Source organism: Carya illinoinensis, chromosome 13 (genome assembly GCF_018687715.1).
Source record: "Carya illinoinensis cultivar Pawnee chromosome 13, C.illinoinensisPawnee_v1, whole genome shotgun sequence".
NCBI lineage: Eukaryota > Viridiplantae > Streptophyta > Magnoliopsida > Fagales > Juglandaceae > Carya > Carya illinoinensis.
The window spans coordinates 12,530,903-12,555,176 of record NC_056764.1 but is presented as its reverse complement, the minus strand read 5'-3'; the positions used below and the strand labels follow the sequence as shown (position 1 = coordinate 12,555,176).

The 24,274-nt window shown below is 37.3% G+C and overlaps 2 protein-coding genes across 5 annotated transcripts; both read right to left on the bottom strand.

Moving 5' to 3' along the window:
- Positions 1-1,400: 1,400 nt before the first annotated feature.
- LOC122291235 (protein NRT1/ PTR FAMILY 2.7-like) lies at positions 1,401-4,796 on the bottom strand. 2 transcript variants are annotated; one of them, XM_043098884.1, is made up of 5 exons: positions 4,592-4,796; positions 4,267-4,484; positions 2,968-3,307; positions 2,772-2,877; positions 1,401-2,429 (listed from the first exon to the last, which is right to left on the bottom strand). In XM_043098884.1, exons 1-5 carry the CDS (start codon positions 4,662-4,664, stop codon positions 1,565-1,567), a joined length of 1,602 nt encoding a protein of 533 aa, XP_042954818.1. In that variant the 5' UTR covers positions 4,665-4,796; the 3' UTR covers positions 1,401-1,564. The 2 variants fall into 2 exon arrangements, with proteins under 2 accessions (XP_042954818.1, XP_042954817.1); XM_043098883.1 differs by having other exon boundaries at positions 2,772-3,307; positions 4,592-4,795.
- Positions 4,797-17,829: 13,033 nt separating this feature from the next.
- LOC122292261 (zinc finger CCHC domain-containing protein 7-like) lies at positions 17,830-23,584 on the bottom strand. Of its 3 annotated transcripts, XM_043100508.1 has the most exons (7): positions 23,113-23,583; positions 22,527-22,643; positions 22,275-22,433; positions 21,384-21,545; positions 21,139-21,255; positions 18,883-18,990; positions 17,830-18,762 (listed from the first exon to the last, which is right to left on the bottom strand). In XM_043100508.1, the coding sequence occupies exons 1-7, from the start codon at positions 23,521-23,523 to the stop codon at positions 18,256-18,258; spliced, it is 1,581 nt and encodes a 526-aa protein (XP_042956442.1). In that variant the 5' UTR covers positions 23,524-23,583; the 3' UTR covers positions 17,830-18,255. The 3 variants fall into 3 exon arrangements, with proteins under 3 accessions (XP_042956442.1, XP_042956443.1, XP_042956444.1); XM_043100509.1 differs by lacking the exon at positions 22,527-22,643 and having other exon boundaries at positions 23,113-23,584; XM_043100510.1 differs by lacking the exon at positions 21,139-21,255.
- Between the last annotated feature and the right edge of the window lie 690 nt (positions 23,585-24,274).

Below are 24,274 nucleotides of genomic sequence, written 5' to 3'. Positions count from 1 at the left end.
AGACAATCGACTGAAGTGGTTGAACAACTTCAGATTTTGCAATCAAAATTTGATTCTTTTGTGGATAAATGAGAAGAAAAAATGGAAAAAATGAAACAAATACTAGCAGACTAGGAGGATGAGTCAGAGAAGGTGAATGATAGGCCGTAGCAAGTTGTTCTAAATGTGGATCAGATTCTGAAGGCAGTAAACCCACCTAAAGAAGAAGAAAAATCAGATTCTGACTGATGCTGACAACGCATAGGGGGAGATGGGATGAATCTGTCAGCAGAAGAAAAATTGGTCCCTAGCATTAATCTTTTTCTCAAAAAGTTTTGTTAGCTTTATTTCAGTTTGGTTTATATATTGAACAATGATTTAATTTTCTTATTTTGCTTTCACTTACTACATTAAACTGATATGTGTGTGGTTATGTTAAAACTCATTATGATACTTCAAACATTTTGCCTATGATGAATTTTTTTATATGAAATATAACTTTCTATATGAGATCTTTGCTGGTGGTTTGGGTAGTTGTTTTTGTAGGTTTAAATCACATTCATCCAATATATGTTTTTGTCATCAATTAGCCAAAGGGAGAGATTGTAAATGTAATTTATGTTTAGCTAGGATTAGATGAGTCTATATTTAAATTCGAATTATGGTTGAATGTAATTTTAAATAGGACTCTAGGATTGCATCCGATAAGGATGAGTATCTGAATAAAAGTTATCCGATAAGGATAAGTGTTTAAATTGTAACTCTTATCAAATCTTATTTAAATTATAAGATAAGAGTTTACAAGAGTCCTATGTATGTTTAAAGTCCAAGAGTCGGTTGAAAAGATAAAGACACAAGCTTTATTGAAGAAATTGAAGCTGATTTGAACTCGATACAATCCAAAAGAAGTGACCCAGTCCAAAATGTTCGCAAATCGTTAGCAACATATCTGATTGAGATTCTGGATAAACTTGTTAGCAAAGTTTTTCTCCAAATCAATCACAATATAGTCTATTCATAGAGGAGTAGATTGAGGGTCTTAATGAACACTTCAAGACATATTCACAAGCATTGAAAAGAGATCGTCTAAGAGAAAATTCTTGAGAGAATGATTTTTCAAAAAGCTCAATCCATGGGATTGAGTGAGAGCATACTCCAAGGGGGAGTTGCCATGTTCAAGTTCAAACACTGGAGGCTCCAATAGGAAAGACAAATTGGAGAGTGACAGAAGTTCGGTCTACCTACTGCGTAAAAGGCAAACAGGTCACATGTCTTGGATAATCGTGTCTAGTTACAAAGGTTTTGTAAACTTTTTACTTATAATACTCTTAATGAATAAAATTGGTTTTCTTGGATTTGGTTGTCCCATAAGATTTTACCTTTGAGGAGTTTTTCAAAAGGTTTCCTTTATAATCAAATTATTGTGTTAATGCTTTTAATATTTTATATTGATTACTAATCTGTGCTAATAGTTTTAGTTCAGCATTAAGGTGCATAATAGGGGTACATGGGTAATTTTAAGAATCTCCCTTATGCATGGTTTCAATAGAAAACGTTTTAGATACAGTACTGGTTATAAAGACATTCAAGCCTTACCATATGCCTCATTATCAGTGCCGCCAGAACCACCATTTTCTGATCCCTTTCCAACATTTTGATATCTGTACGAACAAGCGCACAAGTAGTAGTAACCAAAGTTGAGCACCCCCACCACAACTAATGCCCAATAAACATTATCAACCCTTCCATCATTTATATTGTCTGGTAGCCATCCTGTGACTCTTCGAACAAGATCAACCAAAGCCGTGCTTAGATAAAAAGCTATCCCAATGATCATTGAAATCATTGCAGTTGATGTAGTTTTGAGTGATGCTGGAAATTCTTGATAATACAATGCAACTTGCCCTGGGAAATGAAATGCTTCTCCAATGCCAACCAAAGCTAGTTGTGGAAATAGCCACATGACAGACATGGGCACTATGGAGCTGGGCTGGTCTTGGAGGTGGTGGGCTTGGGCGATATTGAGCCGCTTTGATTCCACTAGTGCTGACGTGGCCATGCTCAATGTGTTTAGCACGTGGCCTACCCCTATTCGTTGGAGGGGCGTCGGAGAGGAACCTGTGAGCTTCTGCCACATTGGACATAAGAAACGATCAATAATGGTGAGAAAGATGGACGTGGAGATTAGGACGAACACCAGGATAGAACCAGATGGGATTTTGAAATGAGGACCAACGTTACGGTCCATGGTTAGAGCTTGGAGGATTGTCAAACTGGACTGGATTCCTATTGGGGTACTTAGGAAGACACCTGTGGACCATAATGGCAATATTCTAATCAGCTTTCTGAGATCTTCTACTTGTTGCATTGTGCATATTCTCCAAGGTTTTGCCACTGAACCGTCCGATTGAACATCTCCTTCGGTTTGAAGTGCTGCACGGTTGAGAAACCTGCATCAAAAGTCCATGCATTTCTGTAGCTTATTTTAGACCAATAAATCTATTGCATAATCTACTCATGGTAGATGTGGTTATATCAAATTAATTATGAAACACTAGGCGTCAAATGACTTCCACATGGTTCAAGATGTTGATGGAATTAACCTCACTATCTCTAAGCTGATTCAACGATAAAGGGAATGGAGTATACAACCTTCAACTAATTAAGCTCAAAACTCTATTGACATTGTATGAGCCTAGAAACCAATGTATAAATTAAATAGAAAAAACAATTTTCCCCCAATAATTTACCAAAAAAAGGAATTTTGCAGTTTTAATAACTCGACTTCCTACCTGAACCTTTTTTTAGATGGTATAGCTATTTCTGCAATTCCATCTTGACCATAGTAGTAATCCTCGGTTTTGGATGAGAGCTGCACCTTCCTCTTCCGAATCGTGGCTACAATAACACGAACTAAACCAGTGAATGGGCTTCCTTCTATTTTATCATTAATGTAGAAACGGTTTCCCAACAACAAGAAGGCCAAACCGATTAAGTTGGTAATGGCACTAAGGCCAAATCCTAATCTCCAACTCAAATTGTCCTCAATGTAGACAATGGCAGTGTAGCTTGCTGCTGAAGCAGTGTAAAGACTGAAGAAATACCAGTTGAAGAAAATCCCTTGATCTTTGGGCTTATCAAATTGATTTGCTCCCATTGTTGCCAGAGTAAAGCGAGAACCTCCACACCCGATACAAGCCAGAGCTAAAGCAGTGTAAAGGACCGCATATTGGAGTTTTGAGGGTGGTGTGCACAACCTTGATCCATCATCACATGGCTGTGGCCTCAAGGAATCAAGTGTTGCAGTCAATGCTAAAAGAACTATGCCCTGCAAAGGTAAATAAATAGTTGTAGGCTACTTGTAGGCTGCAGCATCTGAATCTTACTTAATTTGCTCTTTCAAGTTGCAGGTTCAGCAGTTAATGGTCCATATATTGTTCTGCAACAGAGGCAAATGAAAAGGAAACAAAGATTCCAGCAACATATCCACTCCAGCCTATTAATCATGATATTCCTCAGCTTCATTTTCTTTTTCCCGTGTAATGTGTGTGTATACGTCTTATCTATTATATAACTTCTAATAATTGTGTCAGCTCAAGTCCCTTTTGATGGTGCCTTGAGCGTGCACGATGGAATTTGGGCCTTTAAGTTTCTCGTTTGATGGTGTGGTTACGGATCAAGGTCCTCTCAAACTGTTGTCCGAACTTAAGAGCCTCAAGTGGGTACCGTTTTCTTTTTTTCAAAAAAACAAAAATGTCCCCTTTGGTAGATGAGTTATCTGTTAAGTGATCGTAAGCTTGATTGTGATAAGCTTTACTATATATATCTTTAGAATTATCGAATTAATAAAAACTTGCCCAAAAAGTACTTGTCACAGCATTTCTAAGTTTGTAACTGGCATGAGATAATTTTGGTGGTTACTACAACGAACTCATGATTTATAATTGCCGAGTAATGTTTGAATTAAAGATCGTGCAACACTTCCTTCAAGTGCCTACAATTATTCTAGCAGTTCTTGCTTTTCCAATCTTATTTTCTGAAAGCAAAGTTGTATATATTTTCCCTTTGACAGAAACTTTAATTACTTCCCATTAGTTTTTATATCTAGAGAAGAATAGATTATGCTTCTTCTGGGCAAGTGAAAGAACATAAACTAACACTTTACCGCAGTTCAGAGACTGTAGCATCACTTATGCTGGAAAAAAGTAAATATACATAGAGAGAAAGAGAGACACAGACAGAGAAGAAACAGGACATATTATGTAACCGTGCGAGAGTATTAATTACCAGCAAAGAGATACAGGCCGAGATTGAGGCAACGAAGAAAGAGCCTAGGAATGAGTCGGCAATAACAGCTCCAATGACCGGGAACAGAGAGAAGCAGCCACTCGCTATGTTTGAAATCTGAGCAGCATTTATACTTTTCACATTGAATTCTTGTATCAAATACACAATCAAGTTTGACAGCCATCCTCCAGTCGCAAGTGTCAAGCCCACCACAGCCCCTGCTCAATATACAAAAAATAAGCATATATAGATATTGAACCAAAACATTTTGTGCACGTGGGTGTTTGGGTCCGAGAGAGAGAGAGAGAGAGAGAGAGAGAGAGACCGGTGATGAAGGGGAAGGTGATCCATCCGCCTCGTTTGCTACCGGAGTTTGGCATGTTTACTCTGCCATCCATATTGGAGGTCAACTATAGTACTGTTGTTGGCTTCATCAATTGGTTGCTGTTTTCAATAATTTTTCAGAGAGTTCGACGTTCGTACGCCATCTTTCAATCCGGACCATGACAGATAATAATTCATTCATGCCCGTCCTTCATTGGTACAGTTGTCCAAGACAAGGCCTATATATTTATATTATATATATATTTATATTAGATATATATATTAAGTTACTTGTAGAGCTTTTTTTTTTTTTTTTTTTTAATTTTAATGATGGAAGTTACTTGTAGTTTAATGTACTAGCTAGATGCTGATCCAATATTCTAAGCTAGTTTTCCCGGTGCAAATGAAGGGCCATAAGCCACAAAAATGAAGGTATGAGCTACAGTATTAGCCTCCTTGCGCACATGATGAATAGACCAGTATGAGAAGTTCAGCAGTTTAGATTTGATGCCACTGATCACCACCCCATAGCTAGATCAGTTAGCCTTCTCCTTTGAGATGTCGTTGATCACCTGCAGAGAATCACCTTCAAGAATAATAGTCTGCAGACCCAGCTCGAGCTGAACAGAGTTGCATGTAAGGCCCCAGTAGCTTCTGCCAATAGAGGACAAAAAAAAAAGGGTTTCGCGGTTCCACTATAAAGGCAGGTTATTAAAGAAAGAAGGATAATCACGTGAGGGTTAAGTCACCATGGGTCCATGCATTTGACCCAGTACGCCAGTTATGACTCTGCTCTCCATCGGTCTCCTTGTAATAGCTACTCATAGTGACTCAAGTTGCTTTGTCAATTATGTTTCAGAAACAAAATATTGCACTCTTTTTGCTTGGGCACACTCGACCCATTTTTGGGTGAGACTAAAGATGTAAATGATATGAAAAGGAGTAAGAATTCTCTCTTATGGAGCTTTACCAGACACATCTTCTATGGAATTACTCATTTTACAAGTGAAGAGTTTACTCAAAAGAGGATGCAGGAAAGTGAAGCGTCTTGCTAGGCCTAGCACACGTCTCTTTCTGGTAGACTGAATTAGAATGAAATTTCCCTCTCATAACAAAAAAATATTGCCCTACCAGTGCTACCACACTCTAATCATAAATGAATGAATATTCCTACTTTTTTATCAAATAAAGATATCTTCAAATTTTTTCCAATATTGACAGCCTTAAGTGAAAGAGAGGATGACACACATAAAATGTGTCCTACATTATTTATTATTCATTAAATATTTTCCCAAATAAATATTTGGGTAGCACTAAATATTGTAGAAGTCAGTTCTTTCTCAAGTTCACTTGAGGTAGTCAAATTCAAATAAAAACCTTAGGAATTATTCTCTCCCTATGCAAGTAGTTCTCTTGTTCTTTCTCTCTGTTGTTGCCCCTCGATTTCTCCCTAATTCTTTCTCCACAAAATTCACTAGTAATCACCTGGATTTCTGCAATACGCCAAGCCCATATGGCCGAGACGTCTTCCCAATAGGTTGCGTTAGTTTTTGTGTTTCTATATCGAACCTTTTTGAAGTTTGTTTCAAAAATTAGAATTTTACGTTGTTGTTGTGAAACATGCGGCAATTGTTGATGAATTGTACAGAATAATCAAAAGAGAAAAATAATAGAAATCAACACAAAGATTTAACATGATTCAGCGATGTTCCTACATCCACAGGAGCAAGTGGCGCATAACGGAGCGGAGCGACATGGCATCTGCCTTTCGGGATTGATACATTGTCTAGGACATTGATTAGGTTGGGGGCACAGGGGCAACACCCCCATGGTATGGTACAGAGGGTATTTTTGTAATTTTATTAAATATGTTCGTACATCTAGGGTTAGTATAAATACACATTATATAATCATATTTGACTGATAATGAATTTCACGCTACTCGCTCCTATAGATGTAGGCACATCGCCACGCCCACCAACCTGCCACTGCCCTATGGATGTAGGGCAAGGTCACATCCCTAACAAGAACGTGTAGGGAAGTGTCAAGTTGGTGGATCACCTCTAATGGCACGTTCTTGTTAAGGATAGGAGGTTATGTCGTGCACCCTATCAAGAGCAAGGTGCCTCACTATGACCTCTGCCCATGCGTGTCAATGCTTTGATGGCATGGCCCTATCATTACAAGCATGTGTAGGGTAGTGTCAGGAATGTCGGCATCTCGTCATTCCATGTTGACTTCCCTAGCTCCCGGGCTTGGGCTTCTTCTCCCTCGAGCATTGGGCCTCTTATTCTTCACGCCGCCCATGGGTCGAGTGTGCTCTCAGCTCGGAAGGTATATAGGTATCTCTCCCAATTAGGCCCAGCTCGGTGGGAGATTTTACATCCCTTCCACACATCTTGTGTCACCTATCATCCACCACCAACCATGTTACACCCTTGAGTGAAGTAGACAAAGTTGTTGTTTATAGATAAAGATTCTCAGATTTTTTGTAAGCCAACGTGGCACTAACACACCAGCTTGTGAATGACTTTTGTAAATGGTGTTTGTGGCTCTAGTAGTTTTCAAACGAAACAATTTTCAATTCAATCCATACATATACAAGAATTATACAGGGCAAAGTAGATAGATGTATTTCTTGCAATGAGGCATATACAGAGCTAAAAAAAATTGTGCCTTGGGACCGAGCGTAAGTATAGAAATACAATTGTATTTTAATTATTTAGAAAAATTATGGGAAGAAAATCTTTAAAAAACTGAGAACAGTTTTTGCCCATAGTCAAGTAATGAAGAACTAATAGTTTTGTTGAATTCTTGCGCTTATTGCATGGGATATGAGCCTTGGGGGGTCGTTATCTTTGATTTAATTATAGAATCAGAAGGAGATCATGTTCCTAGAGGTTGTCTCGATTGCTCATGTGGACCTTCTGTGTTTATTAACACAGTGGTCCTTACCCACCATGACAGATGGTTACTCCTTATGCTGTTCATGTGCAAAGAAAAGTTATTTTTCAAGAGAAAAGTTATTTTTCAACTTGGATTTTATCATCCCAAATTACATCTATTGGTGTTGTACATTTTAAGTGGGATTTAAGTGGTGAACGTGTGAAATCACTTAAATATGTCATATCAACAAGTCATAACAAGATTTAAAATACAGAGTAATATTTAGTGAGTTTTGATAACTGTGTCTTGCAAGTACTGTATTTTTTGTTGGTTGTTCAACAGTCCAATTTAAAGGGAGTGGGGGGAGAGGGGGGGTGGGGGGAGACCTCCTCTGTTCAACAAATTATGTCCGGATGTTACACTAAATTGTTGCTTACCGGATCGAACTGTGAATATGTTTAATCTAAGTAGTCTCTTATGTTGCACTTTTGTGGTAATGGTAAGGGCACAACTTCTTTTGGCACCTATTTCAAGTACCTGAAGCAAATCTCTCCTTTGGGGTTGATGCATTAGATATATAAATAAGTCAAGGAATATAAGATTTTCGAATCTGGATTAAAAAAGTGGGAAGGAATATAAGGTTGTTGTACTGTGTCATTTCTGAAATAAGTCAAGGGTCCACAATAATTAAGCCCTGTTTTTGTATATTGTGGTGTGAGAAGTTAGAGCATGTTACTAGACATTAAACTGAAGAACAGAGCTCAAGACAATTTGCATTATTACAGTGTTCCAAATAAAACATAGAGTTTTGTTTTGCTCATGTTGTGCCACATCAATCATTCACGCATTAGATAACCATAAATAAGTTTAAAATGGCTCATGTTATCAATTTTTCAAGCTCATCATCATGCGGGCGTGCGACTAGTATTGTTAAATGGTAAGAGCCGCTGCTGTCCAGTGATCCTATTCTTCGGTAATACATGATGTTGTTAAGGGCTAAATGTATATAAATCAAATAACATGGGTTGATTTCTTTAGGATTTCTTTAGGAAGCTTTGCTCGTCCAAGAAGAAATTCTTGCATAACGTAGGGATCTTAAAAGAAAAATGTGGCCCCCCTTTTTGAACCTTTCACTAGCTGAGGCCCTGAGAATAACTCTTTTGCCAACAAACGTTTCATATCCATTTCATTCAATCAATTTAATAGCATAGCCATAGATATCTAGTGAACGTGCGTCTCTTAACTATTTGAAAGGACCAAAGCCTTAAGAGTGGTAGGTGATGAGGTGTCCCATAGTGGGTAGAGAGCCAAGTATTCTGAGCGGGCTTTCATCTAGTCATGTGTGCAATTTTATCCTAGTGTACAGAGAGTTTGAATGAGTGTGTGGTTCAAGTATTCTAATCATAGTGTTTCTGTTGAATATTCCTAAAAGCTATTGTATTATACTCATAATAAAAGTGTTCATATTTTTTAAACCAATTGGCATCAAACTAACAACTTGATATCAGGGTCAGGCTCTAAAAGTTGTCTTAAGTTGTTTGTTTCTGAAGAGATTATTGTTCATGCACAATCTGAACTTGTGAAGCCTCTTAGTTTGGGACTACCCTTAAGAGTTACTGGATTGCACCATGTCACAATAGTGAATCTCCAATTTATTGTCTTAGTAGAAAAGCTGAATACTTGCACCAACTAGCAATTGTATGGAGTCATCTGCCGGGACGAAATCTTTCGGAGATTGTGTGATATGGCAGCTTGGAGTAGAACCTTAAGGAATTGAATTGGTTAATGTCGGGCAGAGAAGTCTAGGTTAAGATGTTGTCGTGGGCTAAAAAAACATGGGCCTCGTAGTGGGCTACTGAAGAATGAAGATCACAGGCCTTGTGATAAGCTGAATGGGCCCAGCTATATTAGTTATTTGTTTTGTTATACTTACTATTGTAAGGGCCTTAAGCCCATTCTGGAGCAAGGACTTATTATAATTCAGTATTTTCTAGTATATTAATAGACATATGAGTCACGCTTGATATATCTAGAGAATTATTGTACTATTACTTTGTGGAGGTGCTTTCCCTCGAAGAAAGCGTGCCACTATGTTACAAAAAGGAATTCAGTTATTTCCTTCATCACTCATTTACAACTTAATTTCTATAACATTCTATTACAAGTGGTATCCCAGAGCCCAAGTCCTGCTTTTCATCCTATCAAGGGCAGAAGGAACACGTTTGAAAGACCTTCAGGAAGGATTCACCTCCTTCAAGAAGTCTACTGAGTCACAGATGAGCACGTTTGGTGTGGAGCTAATGGCAGTGCGTAGACAAATGGAAGAAATGATGCAACAGTTCACCTCATTGGCCTCAGATCTGAAAAATGGCAATGTACACAAGTCACAAAACCTGAATAACAATGGGGACAAAAGTGAACAACAAATGTTACCTCATGCAGGTGATATCTTACCCCGTTCCATCCGGATGGAATTTTCCATGTTTGATAGTAATGACCCCCATGCCTAGTTGTACAAGGTAAAACAATTTTTAAAGTTCCATAATACATTTCCTGAACACCGTTTGAGATTAGTGTCCTTTCATATGGTTGGAAAGGCCTTAATCTGGTTTCAAGGCCTTGATGAGTCTGGGTTATTGGGTGAGTGGGAGGAGTTTGTCAATGCTCTCCTTATACGGTTTGGCCCTTGTAGTTTGGATGACCCTATGGAACAACTCACTAGACTAAGGTAGGTGGGAACTATCGATGAATATAAGTCTGACTTTGAACTGCTTGCTAATTAGGCGATTGTCTGAAATAGATAAACTTAGTTGTTTTGTCAGTGGACTCAGTGATGATATTCGTTTGACGGTGAAAATGTTTAATCCTACAAATTTAATCACAGCTTATCGTCTTGCTCGTATCCAAGAGGAAAAAGTACTCCTCCATCAAAAGCCTTCCACCCGGTCTCCCTCAATCTCCTATACTGAATCAGCAAACACTAAATATAAACCTCCACAAACCCAGCCTATCATAGAATCGAGCCCCTCCTTCAACAAAGCTGTAGTGCCTGTCCATAAAATCAGTCCAACCCAAATGAAACTAAGAAGAGAAAAAGGCTAGTGTTATCACTATGACTCTAAATGGCACTCAGGCCATCGTTGTAACAGTCCTAAGTTGTATTTGATTGAAAAGGTAGAGGACGATTGTGACGAGTCTTTTGAGGCTACTGGCCAACCCTCTTACCAGTCCACTTAAAAAGGGTCGTGTAATGAGGAAAAGATTCCACAAAAGGTTTCTAAAATTTCATTGCATGCCATCATTGGTTCTAGGAACCCTAAGACTATGAGGGTAAAAGGCAAGATTAGGAGTCAATGGGTGGTAATTCTTATTGATTCAGGAAGTACACATAACTTCCTGGATCCAGCAGTTCTATCGAAAGTTCACATTCCCTTAGTAGAGGAGGATAGAATCAAGGTTAAGGTAGCAAATGGGGAGATGGTGACTAGTGAAGGTAAGGTCACGGGTGTGAATGTTTCTATTCAAGGGTCCTATTTTTTGGTTGATCTGTATGTTCTTGTATTGGTTGGCTGTGATATGGTCTTGGAAGTGCAGTGGTTGCAAGGTTTAGGCCCAATCTTATGGAATTTCAAAGAATTAACCGTGCAATTTACAGCTCAACAAGCTGATGTTCAGTTAAAATGGCTCACTGGCAATATGTGGATTGAAGAGGGTCCCATTCACAAAGGTAGCTGATTGGGGAGCAAGGGCATCCTTTTGCAATTCATTGAAACTACAGCCAATCACCAACCCAACCAGCCCCCAGAAAGTATACAGAACCTCCTCAACCACTATTCCGACATTTTTGCCACCTCAAAAGGTTTACCCCCCATCATTCCCATGACCATGCCATAAATTTGTATCCCAGAACCAACCTCATTTCCTTTTTTTGGTTGATCTGTATGTTATTGTGTTGGCTGGATGTGATATGGTCTTGGGAGTGCAGTGGTTGCAAGGTTTAGGCCTGATCTTATGAAATTTCAAAGAATTAACCATGCAATTTACAGCTCAACAAGCTGTTGTTCAGTTAAAATGGCTCACTGACAATACGTGGATTGAAGAGAGTCCCATTCACAAAGGTAGCCGATTGGGGAGCCAGGGCATCCTTTTGCAATTCATTGAAACTACAACCAATCACCAACCCAACCAGTCCCCAGAAAGTATACAGAACCTCCTCAACCACTATTCCAACATTTTTGCCACCCCAAAAGGTTTACCCCCCCCCCCCCATCTTTCCCATGACCATGCCATAAATTTGTAGCCCGGAACCAACTCTATTTCTGTCCGTCCCTACAGATATCCTTATTTTCAGAAGGATGAGATGGAAAAGATTGTGATGGAGTTGCTGGACTCCGGGGTTATTAGGCCCAGCTAAAGCCCTTATTCCTTACCTGTTTTATTGGTGAGGAAAACGGATGGAACGTGGCGTTTATGTGTTGATTATCGGGCACTAAACAGTGCCACTATTAAGGATAAATATCCTATTCAAGTGGTGGAAGAGTTGCTGGATGAACTACATGGTGCTAAGGTGTTTTCCAAGCTTGACTTACGGTCAGGTTACCATCAAATACGGGTGAAGCCTGAGGACATACCAAAAACTGCTTTTCGGATACACGAAGGGCACTATGAGTTTCTAGTTATGCCATTTGGCTTAACTAATGCTCCCTCCACCCTCCAGAGCTTAATGAACCAGGTTTTTAAACCATATCTCAGAAAATTCATTTTAATTTTTTTTTTATGATATCTTAGTTTACAGTTCAGATGCAGTAACTCATATGAACCATTTAAAGATTACTTTTGATGTTTTGAGGCAACACCAGTTGTTTGCTAAAATGAGCAAATGCACCTTTGGCTCAAATGAAGTGTCATACTTGGGCCATCTCATTTCTATCCAAGGTGTCAGGGCTGACCCGGAGAAGCTAAAAGCAATGTTAGATTGGCCTATTCCATAGACAGTGAAAGATTTAAAAGGCTTTCTGGGCCTCATTGGGTATTACTGAAGGTTTATAAAGGGGTACGGGGCTATTACTACTCGATTAACAGACTTGCTGAAGAAAGAAAATTTTAAATGGAATAGTGAAGCACAAGCTACCTTTAACAGCCTGAAAATTGCAGTGACCCAGCTCCCTGTCCTGGCATTACCAGATTTTCAGTCACCTTTTGTAATCGAGTGCGATGCCTCGAGGGAGGCCATTGGTGCAGTTTTAATACAAGCAGGGAAACCAATAGCCTTTTTCAGCAAGGCTTTGAAAGGACGGGCTGTGAGTTTGTCAACTTATGAAAAGGAACTTTCTGCACTAGTTTCAACAGTGCAAAAGTGGTGTCCTTATCTGTTGAGCCAGGCTTTTGTGGTCAAAACTGACCATCAAAGCCTCAAATTTTTGTTGGAACAAAGAATAGGAAGCACAATGCAACAAAAAGGGATTTCTAAGTTGTTGGGGTACGATTTTGTAGTGGAATTTAAGTGTTGCAGCAGATGCTTTATCTAGGCAGAGGGAGAATATCACAGCAACACTATCTGTGATATCTTTACCTAGTTGGGACTGGGTTGATGAGATTAAGAATTTGTATGCAGGAGACCCTATTGTACAGGAATTATGGAAAACAAATCAAGATGGTGACTTAAACAACCCTTATACAGTGAAGAATGGACTGCTTTTATACAAGAACAGAATGTACATTTCAGCTAATCAGGGCCTAATTTAGAAGATACTTGAAATCATTCATAGCAATCCTATGGGGGGTCATATGGGGTTTGACAAGACCCTACATCGATTAAAAAGGGATTTCTATTGGCTTGGCCAGAAAGCTGATGTGAAGGCCTTTCTAAGAGAGTGACATCTGTCAAGTGGTGAAGGTGGATAACTCTCTCCCTAGTGGGGTTCTACAGCCCTTGCCCATCCCCTCTAAGCCATGGGCAGACATAACGATGGATTTTGTTGAGGGGTTGCCCAGTTCTGAAAAATTTAATGCCCAATGGGTGGTGGTGGACAAATTTACAAAGGATGGCCATTTTGTTCCCATTTGTCATCCCTACACAGCTAAGATAGTGGCCTAACTCTTTATGAAACACGTGTTTAAACCACATGGAATGCCACAGTCCATCATTTATGACAAAGACCCTACTTTCATTAGCAAGTTTTGGAAGGAATTATTTTCCTTACAAAGGGTTCAACTAGCCTTTAGTACTGCTTACCATCCACAGACAGATAGCCAAACAGAAGCAGTCAATAAATGGGTAGAAAATTATCTAAGGAGTTATGTAGGGGACAGGCCAAAGGATTGGGTTCAGTGGATAGAGTTGGCAGAATGGTGTTATAATTCTAGCATGCATGCATCTATAAAGATAACCCCATTTGAAGCATTATATGGGTACAGCCCTCCTAAACTAAGCAACTACATATCGGGTACAGCTAGAATTGAGGAAGTAGAAATTACCTTGAGAACCCGTGAGCAACTATGGCACCTACTAAAACAGAACATTGTCAAGGCCCAAGAACGGATGCAAAAGTATGCCAACAGTAAAAGGAAAGAAAGAAATTACCAAATCAGAAATTGGGTTTTCCTCAAACTACAGTCCTACCGACAGTCTACAATCAATCGATGCCAAAACCTCAAGCTTGCACCTAGGTACTACGGGCTGTATCAAGTGGAACAAAGGATTAGGGAGGTAGCCTATTGCCTAAAACTTCCTACTATAGCATAGATTCACAATGTATTTCATGTGTCCCAACTCAAGCCTAAGCTCAGCTAGGGAGTATTACCGCTAACTACACTACCTCCTATAGACGATAAGGGGATCATCAAGGCAAAACCGGAAGAAGTGCTACAAAGGAGATTAAAGAAGGTGAAAAACAAACCTGCCGTGGAGTTATTAGTTCGATGGCAAGGACAAACTGAAGAAGAAGCTTCGTGGGAGCTACGCCACCGTCTATGTGAAGATTTTCCCCACCTTGTGGGCAAGGTTTTCTGAAGTGGGGGAGAGTTTTGATATGGCAGCTTGGAGTAGAACCCTTGAGGAACTGAACTGGTTCCTGTCCGGCAAAGAAGTCTAGGTTAAGATGTTGTCGTGGGCTGAAGAAAATGGGCCTCGTAGTGGGCTGCTGAAGAATGAAGATCACGGGCCTTGTGATAAGCTGAATGGGCCCAGCTATATTAGTTATCTGTTTTATTATACTTGCTATTGTAAGGGCCTTAAGCTCATTCTAGAGTAAGGACTTATTAGTAATTCAGTATTTTCTAGTATATTAACAGACATGTGAGTCACGCTTGAGATATCTGGAGAATTATTGTACTGTTACTTTGTGGAGGTGCTTTCCCTCGAAGAAAGCGTGGCACTCTGTTACGGAAATGAATTCAGTTATTTCCTTCATCACTCATTTACAGCTTAATTTCTAGAACATTCTATTACAGATTGTGGATGGTAGCAACATTTACACCATTGCTTGTAGAAAATATTGAATTAATCTGAAAGTGGTGAATTAAAATCGGAGAGACAGTTTGTGATCAAGAAAACAATGAAAAAGGAGATGCTAGAAGACATTCAAAGTATCACTACACCTAAGGAAGCATGGGACATACTCAGCGCTTGTTTCTCAAGAAAAAATTATATGACCGCAGCTGAGGAAATTATCCTAGTTGTATATGAGGTAGGGGAGTAAATTATGAGTTTGCATGCGTGGACAAGAAACAGAAGAATGACACAATGGATTTATGGCATGCAAGATAGGACATGTTATCACCAACTGAATGTTACGATGAATAAAATTCTACATAAAGGTCTTCCATAGCTCAAAGTATAAGGACATATCATCTATGCAGGGTGCCAAAATGGAAAAACACACCAATTACAATGTCAAGAGTAACAAAATAGCAAAAGAACGATTAGGGTCTGTTCATTCTAATGTGCCTAATCGAGTGAGGAAGTAGTTATTGGTATATAGGGACTTTCATTAATGATTTCGCAAGGAATAACAGGTATATTTTGTGAAATAAAAATATGCAGTGGTGCTTGCAAAGCTTGAGGGGTTTAAAAAAGAAGTCAAAGGTGCAATCGGAAGGAAGGTTTAATGTTTTTCTGCACATACATCAAGGGGAGAGTACATCTCTAGAGTTTGATAACCATCTGCGAGGATCACATACATAGACAACTGACATGCCCAAACACTCTACAGTAGAGCAAAGTGGCTGACAGAAAGAACCATCCCTTGGCAACAACTTTTCGAATCAGGTTGCGTGCAAACAAAGAGCCAAGCTGAGTTTGGGCAGAATGAATGAGAACAACTCATGTGATCAATAAGCTACCACAAGCAATGATCGGGGTCATCTCACCCTACCAAAAATTGAGCGTCAAGCCTACATTTAGTTACTCCAAAGTATTCGGTGATATATGTTTTAAGTGTTTGTATCACATCTAGTTTTGACAAGGAAATTCGATGTATTTTTAATAGATACAATGAGAAAAGAAAAAGGTCGAGATGATGTAACCCCACCATTATTCATATTTCTAAAACTTTGTTTGATGAAGTATGATCCCAGTGGTCAATTTAAAGTAATCACATTGTCATACTCAAAGCTGCCCAGGGATAAATCGAGTGTACCACTAGGGCTGTAAAACGGTCGGTCCGGACCGAAAAAACCGACCGAACCAATCGATTTGGTCCGGTTCGAACCAGACCGAAAAATATAGGGTTAAGGTTCGGTCCATGATTCCTTGGACCGAACTAGTTCGGTCCGGTCCACAGTCCATGATTCCACGGACCGAAGTGGACCGGACCGACCGAATTAAAAATATATATTTTTATTTTATATATATTATTTTATATAATTAATTATGTAATTTTCATCTAACATATTCTCATTTATAATATAAAATTTTAAATATGTAATTACAAAATAATATTCTATTAATTAAGTAGTGTATATCATCAATTAATTATAACCAATTCATCATTAACTAATTACTAACATCTACATCTATATCTAATTAAAGTTATTAGATAAATGTTTTGTAAAATACCTAAATTGTAAGTAAATATAAAATAATTGGTAAATTATAAATTAACCAACCTAATACCAATTCCCTGTTATGTATATATGTATATAGTATATATATATTATAATTTATATATAAATATAATTTAGAATTTAGAATATGTATTATGTATGTATATATAATTTATAATATGTATCATTGACCATATAAAATTTCTTTTTAATGAGTTAATTACATAATCTATATTAATAATTTACTTAATTTTAATTTAGTAATTTAAATAAAATGTTTAATTGATTTATTTAGAAAAAAAAGAATAAAAAAGAATAATTGAATCGGACCGACCGAATGGAATCGGACCGAATGCGGACCGACTAGATGCTTGAACCTGTCCGGTCCGGAAAAAATGATAGACCGAATCGGACCGGACCAAACCCGACCGGACTAGACCGTTTTCGCCCCTATGTACCACCATGTTCTTAAGCTATGGTCCATGGATGAACATGTAGCCCTAATTGGTGAAAGCAGCCAAGAATAATTTTTTTCATAAATTTGCTAAATAGTAGCAAACATGTGGCAAATAGGAGCATATAGAACGTAAGACAAAAGGATAGAGGAAGGTCAATCGCCACCACAACTTGAAAGGTTGTCAAGCAGACAATAAAAGCCAAACCCTAAGTATGCTAACATAGCTCTATCATTGAAGAAACTTACAGAATCCACAAGCTTAACATTGAGAAGGATAGAAGATCAAGACTAGCTAAAAGAATAGGTGAAGATGGAATCTATTAGGGTAGAAAATCAAGACAAGAACAGGCATGTTATCAAGGAAAGTTCTTTCAAGTTTGTCAAGTTTTGCTAGCCAGATTATATGACTACTCATTCAAGGAGAGAAGTCAGTGTTGAGGGGGAGGGTTAAAAGGGAGTGAAAGAGCAACGCTGCCTTCTCTAGAAATTCCTTCATTTTCAAAGCTTCTCAAATAACCAACTTAACGTGTGGGTTAATATTTGCTTTCTCACCTTCTTTCAATGACTTATAGCCTATAAAAGGGAGCTTATGCTCCTCTTTCATATGTCAAGCACCAGGTCATGTGAATGTGTCTTTAGCAAATGAATGATTTTCAAAATTGATGGAGCATAGTCAACTTTGCCAATATTTATGACTCTTCTCAATCGAAAAAGATAACAGCCCAGTCATGTTCACCAAATCCAATGCTGAAGTCAAGTCATGGAATCAACGAGGAAAACAATCAAGACAAGCAAAAATTAGTACAAACCATGAAGACACCCAATTGACATTCAGCAGGTGGGTTTATAGCTGGAAAAAAAAATAAACTATATTGCAAAAGCAACAATGCTCATGGAAAGAAGCATTGCAAGTTTTAATTATTTGAACTCAAATTACAACACAGGTGCTCCTCACTCGTTGGGCAATGAAACATGCTTGTGTGCATGTACATAAGATCGAAGGGTGTGAACCAACGCCTTTAAACCAACAAAACATCAAATATCTATAAACTGCATGGGAACTTACAAGATAACGAGGTGGGGGGAACCTAATCCTCAATTACCTCTGATTTCTATCTCCCTGTGGCTGTTGTTCAAAGATTGAATTGGGTTCCTATCACCAACCATGATTTCTCTGCATCCCATCGCTGCCAAAGTTGCCAAACCCCGATGCTGAAAATCTGGGTCAAAAGATTTCTCTCTCCCTATGGCTGTTCAACAATTAAATTGGGTTCCTTTCACCAACCATGATTTCTCTGCAGCCCATCACTGCCAAAGTTGCCAAACCTTGATGCTGAAAATCTGGGCCGATTGGCCTTGGATGGTCCTTCGGACATCAAAGATCCAGAATGAACCTTGATTGCTTTATTGGACGATTGAGAACTTGAAGCATGACCGTCAGCATTTAAAGATGAGATCTTATTACCCTTAGTCGATGGTGTTGCAGGAGACCTCGAGCTTTTTTTCGATTTTCTATTAGAGTAATCACCAGGATCCTCTGCTATCCAGCCACCTCTGCGTTTTGATTTTTGGGGTGTAGTAAGGTCTCCAGGATCCTCCAGTATCCAGCCACCTTTCCGTTTTGATTTTTGTGGTGTCGTAACACCTTTTCCTTCATCTCTGGTTTTCTTCCTTTTACGAACCTTACCAAGATCAAAAGGAATAGATTTGAGTTCCGAGTAGCCTTTCTCTTCTCTGTGAACTCGCAGAGTTGGGGCTGAAATGTTCCAACTCCTCTTGTAAGCCTGCAGAAAGTCAAAATAGCAAACTTTAATTGATATTAGAAACACAATATTTTACAGGGTGAATAGAAGCCATAGAGAGGGGAGGTGCAAACTAACACCAAATGGATAAGAAGATCTCACTTTAACATTACTCATGCATTCACGGGCAAAATGTCCCCCTTCACCACACTTGAAGCATGAACCAGGTGAACCTGTACCACTGGCTTCTCCACAAGCCTTTGCACATGCCTATTGAAATGAAATCCCATATTAAATGTTAAACAAAAAGGCTGCTTCAAACAAATAGGCAAAATAAAAATTTCTTTGCATTTCTAAAAATAGGAACCGTGGTGCCTATGTCAAAAAGTGAGAACATTTCATGATACAATATATACCAACAGATCCGAGATGCTATCAAAATGAAAATAAATAAATCTCAGAAATTTCAGAAAACATGGAAAGTTACAAAGTAATGACAATTATTTATAGATGCCCAAATTCCTCATCAATCAAAAACTACATACTTGCTCAAAATAAAAGATTTAACGAAGCCGAAAAGATAGTTTCTAAAAATAATTTGCCAGTGTACTTCCACAAAAGCTCTAAATCCAACAATCACAAGAAAGAATGAATTAATCCTAATATGAAATAGAAACTCTCACTTGCATTTCAACATAGGCCAGCCATGTCCCATTCCAACAAGGTAAAATTTTTCCAAAACTAGATAAAATGTTTCGGGCTTCTGAAACAAATAGTCACAGACTTAAAAGTTCTTGAATGAAACATTATATATATATCGTTGACTTAATATATCATGAGAAGTTACAAATTTAACAAATGCACCAATTTAAGTACATTGATCTCCAAAATTTGGTTGATCGCTTTGGTCTTTTCTTATCTTTATTTCCTTGTGTTTACATGTTAGTGATGAGATAACTCACAAACTTTACTTATGTGGGAAGAGGGACCAAAATTTCTTTATATAGTGTGTCAAAAGTAATTATAATCATGCAGATTCATAACTTAAATAAGTTTTTCTTACCTTCCTCTAAAACTCAATAGCCTTATATGAATCCATTAGTTACAAAATTAAACATGCATAAGTTAATAAAACCAAATCATGTGTGTTGGGAAAACTTTGACTCTTTTAACATTCAGGAAGGTAGATAGTTAGTTATCCAACATGATGGGAATGAAGATGAAAGTGAACAAGAACAAAACTCACTAAATGCTAGAACTTTTAAAATATATATTACTAGTTGATGAAAAATACTCTATCTAATTTAACTATTATTTTTTATAAGTACCCCATCTGACAAAGTTAATATACCTTGAGCAATTATAAAATAAATAAAACCTCTGAAAGGGTGTCAATGTTGGCACTTTAATCTCTAAAATATTGGTTGAGCACCGTGATCTTTTTTCCCCTTGGTCTCTTTTACTTTTATGTTAGTGATACGAAATGTCACAAACTTTGATAGAGTAAAGAGAAACCAATAGCCCTTTATCTAATATGAAAAACAACTCTAGTCATCAAAATTCAAACCAACGGACAATTTAGCTTATTTTGAAATTTAATAACATTTAGGTATCTATTGTTACAAAACTGAAGTCATAACACATGTTAAGAAAACTAAAAGGCTAGAAATTTAAATAAAAATATATTAGTTTAGTTAGATGTAATATTTATTTTTTACTAATGTCTAATTTTTTCAAAAAAATTACTAATTTAGTTAGATATACTTTTTCATTTACTTTTTTTTTACAAGTATATTTTTTCATTTAATAAGTTTAACATAATGACATATTGGCTAAATTTTTATTTAAATGTACAATAGTTAGGGAGTGGATGACTTGGCTTCATAAGGGCACTTATCATTTAACAATAAGATAATTGGATTGTAGATCATGTGACTTTATAGGAGCAAATTTTTCTGATTTGAAAATTTTATAGAATATAAATAAGATTATATTACACAAAACTGAAACACCAGATGAAAACAACAGAGACAAGATTGCTTGAGCGTGTCATTCTTCTATTTTTGGATCAGAAAAGATGAGTTCTATTAATGAGGGAAAAAAGCATAGCCCAAGTACAAAGGACATATACAAGAGCAACAACACCTATGCATTATTATCTACATGAGCTTATCATTCTCATGCGAATAAGACAATTAAGTGTTTACTTTTTGATAAGACAATACGTGCTTTTTTTTTACTTTTTGATAAGTAATGAATAAGTGTTTTTAAGTAATGAATAAGACAATTAAGTGTTTTACGATTCTCATATCAACTTCTGTTCAACCATATTCCAGAAGATAAGGCAACAAGCAAACACAAGCACACTTGCATCACCCAAAAAGGTAGAGTTCATTGAAAACATAGCATATAACTTACCAGGCCAGTATGGCCCCATTGACCACATCTGTAACAAGAAATTAGTCTTGGGTTAGTATTAGCAGAGCTGACACAACATAAATGGCCAAATCTCTTGCAGATGTAACATTGTATTCCCTGATTAAGCAAATAAGAGAACAAAACATTAACTAATGACCAAGAATTTTAGAATTCAAACCAATTTTTGTTCAAATTAATATGAAATAAACCTCTAGCAAATAACAGAAAAATGGCATGTAAAAAACCTTGAGATCATCAGCTGAAGGATCATTCCTACATGAAAACATATCATGTCCAGAATCTCCACATTTTAAACAAACTTTTGAACTTGGAGAACCACCTTTGTGCTTTTCTGGACAGTCTTTAGCTCGGTGGCCAGCATTTTTGCAGATAAAGCAATCTTGTCCCTACAAAGAAATCAAAAGGTGAGTAAAAATGCACTATATATGCAAACATGCCCATTCGCACATGAGCAAACTTGTCTACACATATACACGTGCATGTATTGCATATACATATAACTTAAGGGTAAAAGCACATCTGCGTGCATTCAATTTTTCTCTATTAGCATTTCTGAGTGCACACACCACACACATAGGACAAAACTAGGATTTAAGCTTTTTTTTTTTTTTTTTTTTTTTTTTTTGATAAATAAACGGTTTTATTGATCAAAGAAAGGCAAAGCCTGAATTACAACTCTGATGCCCCACCCAAGTAGGCACATTAGAGGCAAGAAAATCTTGAAAGGCCAGGATTTAAGCATTTTTTTATAATATGGAGGCAAGGTCATTCGGATATGTTTTGAATGTAAAATAATTCAGAGCATTTCAAACCAAGAAATGGGCGAGGCGGCTTAATTGAAGTTCTGCCCTTGCCCAATCACTCAAGTGTACAACGGGATGATCATGAAAATGATGAAGAAAACAATAACTATTAGTGCAGAAAATAATTATTCCAATAGAAAATTCAAGTATTATCCAAAGATACACCACTCAAAAACATTATAAAGAGAGAGAGAAAAAAAAAAAAAAAAAAGGGCTCAATTCAACTTGGGCATGTTAGAGAACACCTAGAGGCTAAAATCCTCTAATATAATCATAAAAATTAAGTGAAGCTTCAATTCCTTTCCCATGCACCTTTGAACATTGCCTTGATGCGTGCTCTAAACTCCCACAAACAAAGCATGGCTTCCTTCTCTTAACTGTCGTACAGTTTGCTGTTGAATGACCTTCTTCCCCACATTTAAAGCATGTTCCCCAACTGCTATCTGGAGGATCAAAATACCTTGGCCCCCTCTGAGACCATGGAAAAAACAGAAATAACAAAGTAAGCATTCATATGTAATTGTATTTTCAATATCAATATTCAAAGCAAATATATAAACTCACAAGAAGCTTCCGGAACACAATGTTGTCAGTTATTTCAACAACATTTGGTTCCACGAACTCAACAGGATCAGAGGCATTAACCACCTCTTCCTTCTCTTCGTCTTTTGCAACAATGACCTACAACAATATATATGAGCAAGTATGACCCAGAGCAAACTCGAATTCTCGTGACTTTTCTGAAACAAAGAACTAAATCACGGAAGCCAAAACTAAATTTTGTTATGTTAGGAACTTAATAAATTCTATTCCTCAGCTCCCAAAAACGATATCCCTAACTCAAACTAGACTAAAAATAATAATTCATTCAAAATGTTGGACAACGGAGAATTTAAATTTGGAGCACCTATAAAGAAAACATTTAAATTTTCTCCACCTAAATTTCTTGATCATAAGAGCATAAGATGGCAACCTTTTGTCGGGGAATTAACATACTAATCTTAATCCTGTAAAAAAATAAACCCTCGTAATTTTCCGAGCAAAACAACCGGTGTCTGAGAGAAGCCAAAAAGAAAAAGGCGCTTGCAAAATTTTTCATTGATGCAATATTAGCCGAAAAAGAACAGAGCCAGAGATGTAATGTACTCACAGTCTTATCTGCAGTTGCCGTCTTCTTAATCTTCTTCCTCCTCTCCCTCTTCACAACCTTCCTTTTCCCCAAATGTACATTAACCGAACCAACAGTTCCGTCACTGCCACTGGGGACTTCAAAGACCTCCTCCTCCAACGCAGAAGAGGAAGACAACGCGACAACACCAGAAGATCCACCGCCACCATTATAGCCCTGAGTTCCGTCCGGAATGGTATCTTCCGCAACCAGCTTGGCAGCACGCGTTAACAATGCCTTCTCGACGATCTTCAGGCTAAGATCCTCGTTCGCTTCCTCGTCGTCGTCGCTGCTGCTCAATACCACCAAAGAATATGAAGAATTTCGAGCATCGTCTGTTTTGCCGTCTTCTTCGAGATCAAGTTTCGCCTTCTGCCTCTCCATCCTCCCCATGTTCGAAAACCCAAAGGAACCCTAACGGGCAACGTAATTAGCTATCGTTGTAAACTAGCCAGTAAATTACATTTTATATTTGCGAGTTTAATAGAGCGCGTACGGAAACTAAATAAAAAACGAATTAAAAACAAAATATACAAAAACAAAATAATTAAATAACTAATAAATATTTCAAAGGTTTATGTTACCAACAAAGATGCAGAAATAAAAAATAAAAAAATAAAAAAATAAAAAAAATCATCCAAACAAAGGGGTTCTCATCAAACAAATATTACATATTAACAAAAATTATTTATCCAAAAATAATAATATAAGGGCTGTAAAAATAAATAAAAATAAAAATGGAGTAGAGATTGGATTTTATAATTTTAACTCATAAATATAAGAGAAAATAGAATGGCAGAAAATAAAAAAGAAAAAGCGTTTGTCACATGGTAGAGACATGAATATATCTCGGAGGGCCGAGTTTGTACCATGAATGGAGAAATGATTTTTATAACTTCTTAAATTTAAATAGACAAGTCAAGCACATGTTCTTAAAAAAAAGTAAATTTTATCTTAAAATAGTATTAAAAATTTATTATTTATTAGTGAGACTTATTTTTTTATTTTTGTAAAAAATTTATAAAAGATTTGTTTATTTTAAACTTATATTTAGGATTATTCAATTTAAAAATCTATCAAGATCCTTAGGCCCATGTCCACTAGGCCCATTATCAGACTCAACCCACTAGATCAGGTAAGGATG

What these genes read in the sequence shown, in the direction of transcription:
- LOC122291235 (XM_043098883.1), bottom strand. Translation starts at nt 4,664, where the DNA reads ATGGATGGCAGAGTAAACATGCCAAACTCCGGTAGCAAACGAGGCGGA. An exon ending in CACCTTCCCCTTCATCACCG is followed by an intron (nt 4,485 to 4,591) that starts GTCTCTCTCTCT and finishes TATATTGAGCAG; the next exon opens with GGGCTGTGGTGGGCTTGACA. An exon ending in CCATCTAAAAAAAGGTTCAG is followed by an intron (nt 2,430 to 2,771) that starts GTAGGAAGTCGA and finishes CTTTTGATGCAG; the next exon opens with GTTTCTCAACCGTGCAGCAC.
- LOC122292261 (XM_043100508.1), bottom strand. Translation starts at nt 23,523, where the DNA reads ATGGGGAGGATGGAGAGGCAGAAGGCGAAACTTGATCTCGAAGAAGAC. An exon ending in CATCAAGGCAATGTTCAAAG is followed by an intron (nt 21,546 to 22,274) that starts GTGCATGGGAAA and finishes ATTTCTTTGTAG; the next exon opens with GGACAAGATTGCTTTATCTG. An exon ending in AATGCATGAGTAATGTTAAA is followed by an intron (nt 18,763 to 18,882) that starts GTGAGATCTTCT and finishes GACTTTCTGCAG; the next exon opens with GCTTACAAGAGGAGTTGGAA.